Genomic DNA, 16,371 nt, shown 5'->3' with positions numbered 1-16,371 from the left:
TACTGCACAACTGTCCACTAGCTATGCATTATTACTGCACAACTGTCCACTAGCTATGCATTATTACTGCACAACTGTCCACTAGCTATGCATCATTACCGCACAATTGTCCACTAGCTATGCATCATTACTGTACATCTCTCCAAAAGCTATGCATCATTACTGCACAACTGTCCACTACCTATGCATCATTACTGCACAACTGTCCACTAGCTATGCATTATTACCGCACAACTGTCCACAAACTATGCATTAATTCTGCACAACTGTCCACTAGCTATGCATTATTACTGCACAACTGTCCCCTAGCTATTCATTACTACTGTACAACTGTCCGCTAGCTATGCATCGTTACTGAACAACTGTCCGCTAGCTATGCATTATTACTGTACAACTGTCAACTAGCTATGCATTACTACTGCACAACTGTCCGCTTGCTATGCCTTATAACTGTACAACTGTCCACTAGGTATGCATTGTTACCGCACAAGTGTCCACAAACTATGCATTAATTCTGCACAACTGTCCACTAGCTATGTGCAGTAATGATGCATAGGTAGTGGACAGTTGTGCAGTAGTAATGCATACCTAGTGGACAGTTGTACAGTAGAAATGCATAGCTAGTGGACAGTTGTCCACTAGCTATGCATCATTACTGCACAACTGTCCACTAGCTATGCATTAATACTGCATAACTGTCCGCTTGCTATGCATTATAACTGTACAACTGTCCACTAGCTATGCATCAATACTGTACAACTGTCCACTAGCTATGCATTAATACTGTACAACTGTTCACTAGCTATGCATTGATATTCTACAACTGTCCACTAGCTATGCATTATTACTGCACAACTGTCCACTAGCTATGCATTACTACTGTACAACTGTCCACTAGCTATGCATTATTACTGCACAACTGTCCACTAGCTATGCATTACTACTGTACAACTGTCCACTAGCTATGCATTAATACTGCACAACTGTCCACTAGCTATGCATTATTACTGTACAACCGTCCACTAGTTATGCATTACTACTGCACAACTGTCCACTTGCTATGCATCATTACTGAACAACTATCCACTATCTATGCATCATTACTGCACAACTGTCCACTAGCTATGCATTACTACTGTACAACTGTCTCCTAGCTATGCATTGCTACTGCACAACTGTCCGCTAGCTATGCATTAATACTGCACAACTGTTCACTAGCTATGCATTATTACTGTACAACTGTCCACTAGTTATGCGTTAATACTGTACAACTGTCCACTAGCTATGCATCATTACTGCACAACTGTCCACTAGCTATGGATCATTACTGCACAACTGTCCACTAGCTATGCATTAATACTGCACAACTGTCCACTAGCTTTGCATTATTACTGCACATCTGCCTATTGGCGGTACATCTTCTTGTTCAACTACCTATTTACTACGCATCATATTATTTACCATTCATTGGTTAACATTTTTGTTTGTTTTAAAACAACTGTTGCCTTAGCATATATTTTGTACAATAATGAGTTTGTATCATATATTGTAAATCTGGTGCAAAGCTGAATATCGTTGCTGAGCAACAGCCTTATTAAAAAACTAAATTCATTGTATACGAAACTATTAACTGAGAACTGTTGTCTTTGTTAACTTATACTTTCGTACAGCTGTCGGCTGATTAAACATCTTAGTTTTACACATATTTACACCTGTTCACGTATCCTTCGTCACACTATCACACTGACAACTACCAGTTAGGTGTACATATGCAAGTATGTGTTGAATGTACACTGTTATACATGTAACCAACGGTCTAGTCTTTGGTGTTCAGCTATCTGTATCAACCCATACACATTAACTCGTCCACATAAATCAGTGTCATTTCAACTCATATTACTTGAATTGTTGTCTGTATGGGCAAGATGGTGTGATATACACTTATCTCTATAATAATGTCAGTCGAAAAAACAGCCATTCTTCCATCGTGTTTAAATTAGTTCATAGAGAAAAGGCGCGTGCTCAAACTTCGTATACATACTTTAAACAGGAAGGTAGTTACTTATAGTTAACAACAAGGTAGGTACTTATAGTTAACAACGTATTATAATACAAGGTTTCATCAGTACAAGCGTATTGTATCAACCCAATAGCTGCGACTAATTTATTGCTTTACCTTTGTGTCACATAAGGTTTGTAACTTAAATGGTTTCCGATTAGTTTAGTATCCATGTGTGTCGGTTTAATGTTTGACGAAGTAAACTGAGCACTTTAACGCAGTATATATAAGCAAGGTTTCGCTAAAAACAATATGTCTATGTCACGAACAACAAAAGGTATATAATGCAATGAACAACCTCTCTGTTTCCTCTGTAGCGTTGTGTAAAGAAGTAGTTTATAGCCCGGAGGTACACAACTACATGTTGACTCCACATCCTCTGGTATGTGTTCATCCGGACATTTTTTTTAAAGTTTTTAAAACCAAACAAGCTGCCCTTAAAACATGTTATTTTAAGTGTGACCTATTTTTATTACCGTTTAGAGTAGTTTCTATTGTTGAAGGTTGGTTTACACGTTTAATAATGAGTGAGGAAAACCCATGCGATGCTGATTCTCGTACGGAAGGACGCCATGTTAAACCGAATCAGGGAATATGGAAAAACAAGGTGGAATATATATTGTCACTGGCTGGTTATACAACAGGTACTTCAGACTTCTGGAGGTTCCCCTACCTTATCTGGAGACACGGCGGAGGTAAATATATTATATCATAATTATATCAAGATTTAAGACATGGAAATAAAAAAATAAAAACATGGTAAAGGCGAAAAAACATTTAATCTATTACTGCGAAATCCCCAACTACCTATCATAGTCGACCACGGTGCTTCATCTACAAAAGTATTTATACATGTTTCACCATTCGGGTCGGGTGGTTACAGGGAGCCGAAAAAACACTCAATGACGCCTGACGAACTGAGATACATGAGGCTGTATTTTATGTTTAATAAGATATTTCTTTGCAGTGAATACCGGAATACCTCTTTGTAAGAGACAACCTCCCGCCTCCCTTATCTCGGTATTCAGAGTCATATAGCACAATCAGAAAATAGTTTTGTTTTTCTTTAAATATTGAATAGTTTTTATGGCTATTTCGCCTATTTAGGACTCGGTGGTACAATGTACTTAGGTGAAAAGAAGGAATATTCACGTGCGAAAGTTTTGTTTCTAATGTTGATTAATACATATTTACAGGAACGTTTATATTTGCCTACGTCATCAGTGCTGTGATCATAGCTATCCCTGTCTATTACCTGGAAGTAGCCGTATCACAGTTTTCAGGTCGAGGCATGTTCGATGTGTGGGATATCTCACCTATCATGAAAGGTAAAGGCACCAACTGTGATCCATGATACGTTACAGCATATCAATAAGGTCCTATTTCAACGGTTACAAGTAGGATTTTCTGCACTTACTCTCAGAATATCGAGAATTAAGACTAAAATTATTGATTTTAGTTACAGTCAACCTACAGGATATCATGATATCAAATTATATTTCTATATTTACATAATTATTTTTCTCAATTTACGAAAATACTCTCTTGACAGATAAATGTGGTAAGAATACGACCGCCTCGTCACCGGTTAGTTCGTCAATATCTTTTTTTTCTCCCATAACTTTCGTCCTCACCCTCAGAAGTGTTTTTTTTCTAAACATTTCCATCGGGTTACTATACCACCTTCGTCAGACAAGGTGACATAGTCACACCATACTAGACATCGTCATTTTTCGTTAAACGCTGTATTGTTGTTGTTACCTGGACCGTCCCACAACCACAGAAGTGTACCTTAACCAGAACATGTACCATAGCTCCAACATACATTTAATCGAGAAAACTATAAACGGTCATACAACTATACCATGATTTACCTTTTGTCGGGTTCAGTACTTATAACTGTATGCCAGTGTTTTCTATGATGAGTGTTCCTGGAACTAGACGCCTATATGATAATACATATTGTCAAGGGTCAGGGTTTTCTCCGTTGTCAGGCATGGTCTAAGCACAGACTAATATGAGTGTATGTATAGTTTATCGGCGATGACCTTCAGTATAAGTCAGACTATTTGACTACCATGTTTGAAATATATTGTGTTTATCATTGTGATTACCAGTAGTTACTTCTTTCATTTACCTGTCGCCCATTTCCGCCTGTATTCAAGTACTATATGATTGGAAATCGAAAACTGATTTAAAAAATGAAAAGAAAAACAAGCGAGCGCTACAGCGTCAACAAAATTCCTTTTCGAACTCAACATCGATAAGACTAGCACAAAATATTGCACAACAGGGGAGTGTATGTTGGTGATTGGAAAATATTTCGAATAGGAATGCTAAGCGTATAATTCTGAAATGAAGAAATGCTTAACCACTTTTGAACAAATAGTGTTAATGACACATATTTCTTTTCTTCTTCTATTTGATTCCTCTGTTCCTATTTTCTTTATCGGTATTGGTTGATTTCTGTGATCTTATTATTTCTAACTAACCCTATTCCTCTACTTGCGTTCTATCTTTAACACCAGGAACCTTATCCTCGGGTCGTAATGTCACCAGGAATCTTATCCTCGGGGCGTTATGTATGACTTCAGGAAACTTATCCTCGGGTCGTTATGTCACCAGGAACCTTATCCTCGGGTCGTAATGTCACTAGGAACCTTATACTCGGGTCGTTATGTCACCAGGAACCTTATCCTCGGGTCGTTATGTCACCAGGAACCTTATCCTCCGGTCGTTATGTCACCAGGAACATTATCCTCGGGTCGTTATGTCACCAGGAACCTTATTCTAGCGTCGTTATGTCACCGTTTACATCCCACATTTATAAAACATTCTAATTATCCCACAGAGTACATGGTACCAGTTTTGGATCTTCCAGAACGCATGGTATCATATCTCATTTATTTTTCGTTAGGTGAGGGGGCTATATATATGCTGTCATGAGAGCGCTGGTCGATGACTTCTGTCCTAGATGTAGAAAAAAAACTTTTAAATTATTTCACAATAAATACATCATAATATACCTTGTCCATACCATAGAAGATGGCTTGTATAGAAATTACGTCTGTTGCCCAATTCCTTTTGAATTTGTATAAGATGCAATATTCAATAAGAAAAATGTGAAATGAAACGCTGTCATGCTTTTTTACCGTACACTGTTCTTGTGTGTTACGATTGTAATTTTTATGTCTTACGATTTATAGGATTGGGAATAGGAATGTTCCTTATCAACTTGGAATATGTTATTAGTGCACCGACCTTCCGACTTTGGATAATGCAGTATATTGGATACAGCTGCATGTCCCCATTGCCTTGGAAACGATGTGATAACCCATGGAATACTCCCGCCTGTGTGGATTTCTACAACACTCCGTCAGAAACAGTAAATTCAACACTGAATATATCACAGGCTTCTACATCCGAATATAATATGTCGGCAACGGTCCCTAAAATGCAGGTGCTAGCAGAGGAAGAGTTTTTCTTGTAAGCTGTTGCCCTAATACTGAGACTTGTATTGTCTAGAATAACATTCACTTGTGTCACATTATATTATTATATTCCATATTGTTGATTTTCTTATTATTTTCAACTATACTTGGATATGAGAGATAATGCAAAGACGTTATCTTGTAACTTAAATTTATTCTGACATCTTTACATGAAATAGTAGTTAAAGTATGAATCATCTGTTGTAGCCAGAAGTTGTCAATACGTTAGGTTATATATATACAAAATGTGTTACATTTAAGGTTATATATATATGTTAGGTTATATACATGTAAGGTTATATATATATATATGAGGTTATGAACATATGTTAAGCTGTTATATATATATATGTAAGGATATATATGTATGTTAGGTTATATATATATGTTAGGCTGTTATATACATGTTAGGTTATATATATATATATTTGTTAGGTTATATATTAAAAAAAACACGATCTGGGAACGCTGAGTTGGGACTTGGGTGTATTTACTGGTAGTCAGTGTAATGATGTCTTTGTTGTATGTTTTATAGACACAAGATACCCCAGATATCAGGTTCTGTGTACGAGTTGGGAACACTGAGATGGGACTTGTGTCTGTGTTTACTGGTAGTCAGTGTAATGATGTCTTTGTTGTATGTTTTATAGACACAAGATACTCCAGATATCAGGTTCTGTGTACGAGTTAGGAACACTGAGATGACACTTGTATGTTTTTACTGGTAGTCAGTGTAATGATGTCTTTGTTGTATGTTTTATAGACACAAGATACTCCAGATATCAGGTTCTGTGTACGAGTAGGGAACACTGAGATGGGACTTGTGTGTATTTACTGGTAGTCAGTGTAATGATGTCTTTGTTGTATGTTTTATAGACTCAAGATCCCCCAAATATCGGGTTCTGTGTACGAGTAGGGAACACTGAGATGGTTCTGTGTACGAGTTGGAAACACTGAGATGGGACTTGTGTGTATTTACTGGTAGTCAGTGTAATGATGTCTTTGTTGTATGTTTTATCGACACAAGATACTCCAGATATCAGGTTCTGTGTACGAGTAGGGGACACTGAGATGGGACTTGTGTGTATTTACTGGTAGTCAGTGTAATGATGTCTTTGTTGTACGTGTTATAGACACAATATACTCCAGATATCAGGTTCTGTGTTCGAGTTGAGAACACTGAGATGGGACTTGTGTCTCTGTCTACTGGTAGTCAGTGTAATGATGTCTTTGTTGTTTGTTTTATCGACACAAGATACTCCAGATATCAGGTTCTGTGTACGAGTAGGGGACACTGAGATGGGACTTGTGTGTATTTACTGGTAGTCAGTGGAATGATGTCTTTGTTGTATGTGTTATAGACACAATATACTCCAGATATCAGGTTCTGTGTACGAGTTGGGAACACTGAGATGGGACTTGTGTCTGTGTCTACTGGTATTTACGTCCGTTTGTACTGCGTGTGTGATTAAGAGTGAGAAATCTATTGGAAAGGTGAGAAAATAGCTTATCGTCTTTAAGTATACAATATGTAATGGTAAATCATTTCTATCTGCAAAACCAGTTATTGTCGAACAGCATCATATTCAGATTTCACGACCATCAACAAATTACAAAGAAAAAAGTACACGAAACATTTTAAGATGTACGGAAGCTAGTACGGGTCAACAAGAAAAACAATTGTTATGTCGTATGCTCGACTTACTTTGTTGTAATCATAATATCATAATATAATTTGTGATTTTCACCAATTGCGTGTTCGTTTTCATCTTCGTTAGATACAAATGTTTTTACCGTAATATTTGATTACTTTGAAATTATAAAACTAAAAAATATATGCCAAAATTGTTTTTTCCAAATGCACTGCTGTTAATGCTATTGATTACGATTTTGTGTTAACTTAAATTATAGACTTAGAAGGGGTTACTAGTGTCACCACTCATCTGTTACAGGCCATGTATGTTTTGACGTTTCTGCCCCTTGTCCTGTTGGTGATAATTTGGATACGGACGCTTGTATCACCTGGAGCCGTGGCGGGAATGAAATATTTCTTAACTCCAAACCTAAGAAAATTTGGAGAGCTTGAGGTGATATTTTTAACCAAGTAAAGTTTTTGGTAATGATTCAACTTGTCTTTAATCACATTTTCACACAATCAAAAATAAAAGTATAACACTTTAGGCTTAGACTTTCCTTAGTTTACACAACTTAGCATTCGTCTTGCTCTAACTTTTAGGGATATGTTTCAACGGAATGACAATGTATCTTTAATCATATAAAAGTCATTTATGCAAAAGGTGCGATTTAAATGGAACTCAGATCAATAGTTAAGTACATGCTGCAATAATTAAATTATATTAACAGAGTTATAAGGAACATTTTATCACATGCGATCAGATCCTGATCATTTAGTTTGTATTATGTTTTATTATTTTGCCCTCCTTAGACCATTTTATATCTCACCAGATGTGCAAATGCATGCGAATTCCATCCTACGACAAAATGCGAATTATAAAACACCGAACTTGTATTCAGTGACCCGCTATAAACATATTTAATCCATGTGATATTTACATTTGTTTAACATCGTTAAATATAACGAATGTTTGGATCTGTATTGTTGTATCTTTATCTTTACAGCTGTGGGTCCAGGCTGGATTCAGCGCTGTTTTCTCTCTCGGTACAGCTCATGGGGGGGTCATGGAGTTGGGGAGTGGTGCTAGCTTCCGAACAAGTGTATTGAGGTACTAGTATTATAATTATGTAAGAGTTACCGACGAACAATTTCCTTTTCGACTGATATGCGTACAACTGAATAAATAATTTCGTAGAAGCAAGCTGTACGTTTTATGTTTACTCTTTTGTTATTTCTCTGAAATTACTTTATGATCTTAATGATTGCCGAGAAGGCGATCATCTTTAGTTTCGGGGGATAGAGTTTGTTAACGCTATTCTCAGAAAGTATTGGAGGTATTTTTCTACTATTTTACTTGTAGGATTCCCATGTTTTGTAGTTATGCATATTGAGCTTTAGGAATGACCGGGAGACTAAAATGAAAAGTGTAAGTGCTGTTTACCAGAATGTACTGGCGGCGTCTTTCTGCAATATCTAGGTTATCCGTGGTTTCTCGTTGCTCATATTTCATTTTACGGCTGTTTGGGAAAGCAAGAAGACCACCAGATACTCAAAACAACCATCTTGAATTTTGACAGATCCATTTTGTTATCATTAAAAGTTACCACTAGGTACATTTACTTACACACTTTTTTTTTTCATTTTGTTGATCTTTAGCGCTTCAGTCATTCCGTGTGTGATTGATATTTTTGGTAGTATCTTCACCAGCATGGTCGTGTACTCTGTTATCGGGGTGATGGCACACGAGAGTGGCATGCAACTTGGAGAGACTTTATTTTCTGGTACGTAAACCCTTGGATGGAAAAGGTACATGTATTTGATTTTAATCCTGCCAGAAAATGAAATATAACGCTTAAGTTGTATTTGTCTGATACATATCTTAAAATCTTGCAATGACAACGTTTGTTCTTTGAATATATTATTTTGAAATCATACTAATCTTATTTATAAATAATATAAGGTAGGTGAGCGCATGACGGTAGTCAATTCTATGAACGATTGAACGCTTGAATATTTTTTTTTCCTTTGTAGGAAACTCTGCAGCTTTTGTGGCCTTCTCCAGGGCGTTTTCGTTCTTCCCGTTGCCTAACCTGTGGCTGGTGTTATTCTTCCTGGCATTTTTAGTTGCAACATCTGACATCATAGTTAGTATAAATCAGCTAAATGGCTATTGAATATTCCGTCAATGATTATCAATGATGTGATTGGACATAACGGAAAATGGCTTCCCTATGAAGAATTGCAACGTAGAGATAATATCAGATGTAATTTTCTAAAATACCAGGACATAGTATCTGTAATTACAAATGACCTACATCAGTACTAGGGCCTAGTATCTGTAATAGTAACTGTAATTACAAAGGACCTACATCAGTACCAGGGCATATTATCTGTAATTATAAAGGACCTAAATCAGTACCAGGGCATAGTATCTGTAATAGTAACTGTAATTACAAAGGACCTACAGCTTACAAAGGACCTACATCAGTACCAGGGCATAGTATCTGTAATTTCAAAGGACCTACATCAGTACCAGGGCATATTATCTGTAATTACAAAGGACCTACATCAGTACCAGGGCATAGTATCTGTTATTACAAAGGACCTACATCAGTTCCAGGGCATATTATCTGTAATTACAAAGGTCCTACATCAGTAACAGGGCATAGTATCTGTAATTTCAAAGGACCTACATCAGTACCAGGGCATAGTATCTGTAATTACAAAGGACCTACATCACCAGGGCATAGTATCTGTAATTTCATAGGACCTACATCAGTTCCAACAATTTAATACAAATATACCAGTACCGTACCCATATCTCCCATTGAACTTAATAATTATCCTTAAAAGTAATAAAGGGGCTAAAACATGAACAATATACTTCATAAAAACAATGGTATACCAACTGGCAAAACAAAAATGGGAACATTATAACATCAGTGATACGTCATGGAAATACATCTTCAAACTTCCTTTCCGGATCACTAAACACTATAAATTACAATAGTTTCAGTACAGGATCAATCACCACATTCTAACTACCAACTATCTTGTATTTAAAATGGGATGAGTTGAAAATTCATTTTGCTCTTTCTGTAAAACACACCGGGAAACTATTCAGCACATACTATGGGACTGCCAAGAAGTCAAAAGATTGCTTCATAATTGTGAGAGGGTAACCCAAATGTTTCATATCAACTACACATTGAATAAAAAAACAATTTATTTTTGGAATATTTTTTGCAGACGAACCAGATGCTGAAGTAAACAATCTAATAAAATTGGTAATTAAATATGATATCTATCAAACATTTAAAAAAAATCATTATCTATATTAGCACTTCTTAATGAGATTAAGGAAACATACAAAGTACAAAACACGGTAAATATGAGTCAGAAAGTTTTCTAGGATACTGGGGGAAATGTTTCCCACTGACGGAGACACCCTGACAATATACCATGCACAATAACAGTGATTTTTTTTATTCATAATAATGCCTTGTACAAACTAAAATATCTACAGAGCCCATGTCATTGATATAATTAGTATACAACGACCTAGTTAATAGTATTCCTTTTATATAACACAACCGGAGAATAGACAATATTTTCACACAATTTATACTTAAAGTGTTTACAGCTGTATCGTACAATATATATATATATATATATATAGCAATTACATGTGTCATACCTGTCTATGAAAGTGAATATACATGTGTTTGTAATATTTTGTTACAGTAAACACATGTACAAGATTTTTGTGATAATCTGTGTGTGTAGTAAAAGGCGTGTGTGATAGTAGAAACATATCGAGTATTTGTAAGTTATAGTAAATCCATACATACTGGTCCTACTCCTTTTCCACAGATAATCTTTTACGAAATACTGAACCGGTGTCTTCAAAACTTCGTACCAGGTCTTAGAGACAGACCAAAAACATCGTTCGCCGCCATGTTTGTCATCAGTTTCCTGGCCAATCTCCCCTTCTGTACACAGGTACGAAGCTAATCTTGATGAAAATCAAATTTGAGTAAATAGACTCAGTAAATATATAAGTATAGAGTATAAAAAAACTTTCATTTATTTATTTATCTATCTATTACTCAAGTTGGACGCGGAGAAACTGCCAAATGTTGTTTGTTACATAAGCTCTTGAAATTTCTCAGAACGGCATTGCTAATACGTAGGAATTTGTGTCTCATTCACACCACCGCTATAGTAGAGAGTGATTGTTTGTTAGTATTAAAATCAGCAGTATTGAAAAATAATTCAGAAGTACATTTTCCACTGTGCGTTTGTGCAGTAAAAGTAACGTTGTTTCTGAATATGTAAACATCATGTGTACAGGTACAATTGTACCAGTTCCAGTTTATCATTATACTAGGCTTAAACATGTTAATTGTATTCAAAATACAAGTAAGGCGTAAATATTGCTTTTGTTGATATCATGTATGATTAATTGTATTAGTCTTAAGGCAAATGTAACACGAACTGCGTCGTCAGTAAATCTGTGTCAAGACCAGCTCTGAGCATCACTTATTTAAATCTGTGTCAAGACCAGCTCTGAGCATCACTTAATTAAGTCTGTGTCAAGACCAGCTCTGTTCATCACTTAATTAAATTTGTGTCAAGACCAGCTCTGGGCATCACTTAATTAAATCAACGAAAAGCAAGAATAGTACGGTAAATGTAATATAGAGATAACTGTATAATGTTTAACCTAGTTGTTTATACGAACTCATACAATTATTTTTCTCTTATTGCCGTCACACTAATAACTTAAGTAGTTGCGTAACCAAACAATGTAGTTGATTTCTTCTTATTTTCTTTCTAAAGGCCGGACCCTATTTCTTCCAAATAACGGGTTGGTATATTGCTTCATGGGGCGTGTTCTTGATGGCGACTCTGGAGTGTGTCACCTTTATGTGGATATACGGTACGTTAAATTTATATTTATTTCAATTAAATGTGCCTTTTATCCATCAGAACTTATAGATACATTTTTACAATCTTCATTTGAATATAACTATTTGCATTGTATAAATCAGAACGAAATATGCTTGTTGCCAATAATAACAAGAATCATATAACAATACTTGCAGTATTGATGAATAATCATTTATTATAATTATTTTACTAATTTGTGTAACTATTTTGAATATTCATGACGAAGTTAAATTTTTCTAAATCACTGCAGTGCACAAACTCGAAAAACATATTACTTTCGTGTTGTAAATTCAAGTAAACACTACATTAGCGAGTTCATAGTACATGAAATACACCATTTCCTCATACATGTCTATGCAGCAAACTGTGAATAGAATCAAGAGAAGGATTAAATTCCAGGTTGACAATATATTTGCTGGGATCAGTGAAAAAATTGTTACATTATATGTTGCAGGCTTAGTGACAGTATATTGCCATCTTATGTTTCCCCCTAACAAGGCTAAATGTAAATTTATCCGGGCAGGTAGCCAAAACGTTTTCACTTTCAAAATAGATGTATCGACGATGTGTTCTCTTAAATTGACAAGACTTTCCTGACACTGTTGGTCGTATATTTCCTCCTTAACTTGATATGATTGTCATAGCAACCTCTTTTACATCGGCTGCTTCCTTCCATTTTGACTTACAACATAATATGGACGACTTACGCCCTAACTGCGTGATAAACATGAAGACTCCCATCATCATCATCTTGGTGACATCAATAGTTACGTTGTATCCACATTCCTGTACTAAATATTTGCTTTCCAAATATTATTTACAGAAAGTGTACTCTTCAAACACTTCTCGTATCTCAAGCATTTTCATTTGCTGTGTGTCTTAAAAGGCCCGGGAACATTCGTAAAACATGTAAGAATCTTTGAATCACTGGGATTCGATTTACGGTATTCATATTTATCTTTTCACCAGTAATGTTATGTTGCCCGTTAATCAAACAGCTGTATAGATGTACAGGTCATAATGTTTTGACGTAATAGAGCTTTATAGGATGGCGGCCAATGTAAGGCTGCAATTATTATTTCTTTATTTTGAGCTTTTCTCATTTGATTTGTTCACTTATAAAAAAAAATAAGAAAGTTCAGGACGTGTTGATACTAGAAAATTCCCATGACTCTTATACAACTTTGAAATATGAAAGTATACAAAAAAGCGCTACTCATCTTCAAAGTCCTACATTTACTTCTGTTTTTATTTCTACCGACGTTATTGTGTGGATGTCAACTGTAGTTTATCAATGGTAATTATTGTTGTCTTGGTGATAGTTGATATACTTAACAATGTCTTTATAAATATGACAGTTGTTCATACATATATGGTTGTTTAATACACCCAGTCATTGACCACTGAGGGATTGAACATTGTACTCCTCTAATTCCTTATAATCTAAGGAGGTCACATGCTAGACGAAAACATAAAGATGATGAATGGAACAAAGATGCCTCACATCATCCGATTTACGGCCGCGTTTGTTTGTCCCGTCCTCTTTATTGTAAGTACGAGTCCTCTTGCCTCAACTATCCTGTACGTCATTTTGTCCGAATGAGAGTCTTACAATTTAAAAGTTTAAAGTCGATTTCATCAAAGCTAAACCACACCATGGATGGTTCCCAATATCTTTTTCTGTTTTCACTGCTTTTTCACTCAGGATCTCTTTAAAAGAACCATAAATAATCAGGATGCCTTGCAAACCGTTTTATTGTTATGGTTATATAAATTATTTGTTGATATCTCTTTTTCTGTTCTTACAAAACGATCTTTAAACCAATCATATGAAATAACTGATATATGTATATGCCAGTTATTACAGAACAGACACAGAGTCAGCCTGATCGAGTCAGCCTGATCGAGTCAGCTCGGTTTTTATGTCTCCCCGTTTTAGGTCATACATGTATAATAATGCTTGTATTGTCTTTTCACTTCCCACGTAGGTGATCCTGGTAATTGGAATGGCTCGGTACAAGCCTCCCGTGTTTGGAACCTACCACTATCCCAGTTTTGTTGAGGGGATAGGTATTCTAATCAGCATACTGCCTTTGATTCCAGTGGTCTACTGGATAATGTTGTGTCTGTACAGAAATAGGGGAGCTGGATTTCAGAAAGAGGTATATATGGGATATATAATCATGATCAGATATTTCTTCATCAATTTCCACACTAAAAATATATGGTCAACTTTACGTTATCACATTTCATCCTTTTTCAGGGTCTAAACAAATTAATCCGACCAGGAGTTCTGTGGGGACCACGTGACTTGGATGTCATCGGCGACTTCCAGGAAGTAGCGGCGAAACAGAAAAGCTGGTCACAAACGGCTTACTATAACCTCACGGGTAGACATAGAGAGATAACTCGTTCGGAAACGTGTGACCAGCCGTACGTCATGACCAAGATGATTTAGAAATATAAAGATATTTCATTTATCAATCGATTATTGTTCATTGTGTTGTAATGTTTTCAGAGAATATATCGCAAAAGTAATGGCATGAAATATGTTTAAATATTGAAGTCGAATTTAACAATCAATCAATACTGTTGTACCTGTATGTTCACGTATGACTGAACACAGCCTGGTTTGGTTGGTATTGTTGACACCTAAATACTTGATAAGTTTAATAACTTTACCATGAGTTTGTTGACTTTACCATGAATTTGTTGACTTTTCCATGAGCTGTAAACATTTGTCTGGCATGTGATCACACATCATGTGCACATATGTGTTTCATGTAACGCAATATTTGAGGTAAGAAGTATATTTGAAATACAAAGTCTTAGAACAAATATTCTCTAAATAACATCGGTTTTTATTCTTTTTCGTGTGATTTAATTAACGAATATCAAGTACTACGGTGGCTGGTACGATCTATACTGTACCTTTTGTATAAATCTGCCAATGAATTGAAAATGAAAATGAGATTTATTTTACACAAGCAAAATACTGAGCTGTAATTTAATCCAACAACTTCAACCATACAAAAAATAGAATAACAAATAGTTTACTGCGCCAAACATTGCAGTATAAGACGTCATCATGTTTTGTGTTGTTTTCATTTTAGATCATATGATATATATGCATGTGACATGAAAAAAGCCAATCATTGTGGTAATAACCAAATTATATTATCACCTTTATAATAAGGCTCTGAAAAAGATATTTTAGGCAATAGTTTTTAATAACTATAGTAGACAATTACTTCTAACTATTCCACGGTGTCGGTTTACTTCTCAAAATTCGTTATTCATTTGGCCACCATTATTCCCAAATAAACCGGACGATGCCTTGGAAGACAGTTACCATGTCATCTCATCATAAAAGTGTCACGGTAATGTTGGGGAGTGATATCCGCATTGTATTTAAGTTCATCGAAAAGTAATGACATGGTTACTGTAATGATTATGTTAACTTATCACTGGAAATACTTACGATGAAGTTATTCATTTTTTATGATAGTTTGTACATGCAGAGAAACAAAACCAAATAGTAAATACTTTCTGCGCCGTATGGCCATTTCGGTTATTTATGATTCATCACGGGTATTAATATCAAATCAATGAACATCCATGTAAACATTACCACAAAACATACACTTTCTGTAGAGAACAACAAAAGGTATATACGTATAAAACGCTTTATTACATTATAAATGTACGGCCTTTCCCACAGAATGAATTTATAGATAAAAACAAATTACTTGTGCCTGACCCATTCCATCTACAAGGTAACTGTCCACTGTTGGGACTTTAGGTTCACCAGCAGAATCAATCATATTGCTACGCGAAGGAATGAAAATAAATACGAGGTAACGAAGACAGCTTAAGTATCGTCATCTCATTGTAAGAGTATAAGCTTAAGATTATCACAGTCATGTATCACCAATATCCCCATCAAAGACATACAAACAATAGTATAGTATAAGAGGAAAAGGCGATTCACGTCCAACCCGCCTGGTGCAGCTAATATGATGGAGTCAACCCCGCTGTAGGGTTGTCAGGGGGAAAGACATCCAATTTAAATCACTTCATGGAATGTTAACCGTGGGTTGCAACATAAATTAGTCGACCCGGGTTTTATTGACGTCATTTCTAGTTCCGATAAAAAAAAATGTCTGAATGCTGGGTCAGTCATGATAGTGACCTGAACTGTTGTCTCCTCCATGCTGATTACGATATCTTGT

At 35.7% G+C, this 16,371-nt stretch overlaps 1 protein-coding gene across 1 annotated transcript in view; it reads left to right on the top strand.

Annotated features, from left to right (window-relative positions):
• Positions 1–14,991, top strand: part of LOC110460516 (sodium- and chloride-dependent betaine transporter-like) — a 22,330-nt gene extending 7,339 nt beyond the window's left edge. The window contains exons 3-16 of the mRNA XM_021513466.1: positions 2,563–2,754; positions 3,256–3,387; positions 5,266–5,545; positions 6,086–6,187; positions 6,912–7,044; positions 7,503–7,637; positions 8,191–8,294; positions 8,843–8,967; positions 9,218–9,330; positions 11,060–11,188; positions 12,029–12,128; positions 13,588–13,688; positions 14,128–14,301; positions 14,403–14,991. Coding sequence (XP_021369141.1) covers positions 2,583–2,754; positions 3,256–3,387; positions 5,266–5,545; positions 6,086–6,187; positions 6,912–7,044; positions 7,503–7,637; positions 8,191–8,294; positions 8,843–8,967; positions 9,218–9,330; positions 11,060–11,188; positions 12,029–12,128; positions 13,588–13,688; positions 14,128–14,301; positions 14,403–14,597 — 1,995 coding nt within the window. The 5' untranslated portion in view covers positions 2,563–2,582 and the 3' untranslated portion in view covers positions 14,598–14,991. The remainder of the gene's footprint in view (positions 1–2,562; positions 2,755–3,255; positions 3,388–5,265; positions 5,546–6,085; positions 6,188–6,911; positions 7,045–7,502; positions 7,638–8,190; positions 8,295–8,842; positions 8,968–9,217; positions 9,331–11,059; positions 11,189–12,028; positions 12,129–13,587; positions 13,689–14,127; positions 14,302–14,402) is intronic.
• Positions 14,992–16,371: the final 1,380 nt, after the last annotated feature.

The sequence above is a fragment of the Mizuhopecten yessoensis genome, unplaced genomic scaffold (genome assembly GCF_002113885.1).
Source record: "Mizuhopecten yessoensis strain PY_sf001 unplaced genomic scaffold, ASM211388v2 scaffold10415, whole genome shotgun sequence".
NCBI lineage: Eukaryota > Metazoa > Mollusca > Bivalvia > Pectinida > Pectinidae > Mizuhopecten > Mizuhopecten yessoensis.
Note: the sequence above shows the minus strand (reverse complement) of the source record. Positions and strands in the feature narration are given on the sequence as shown.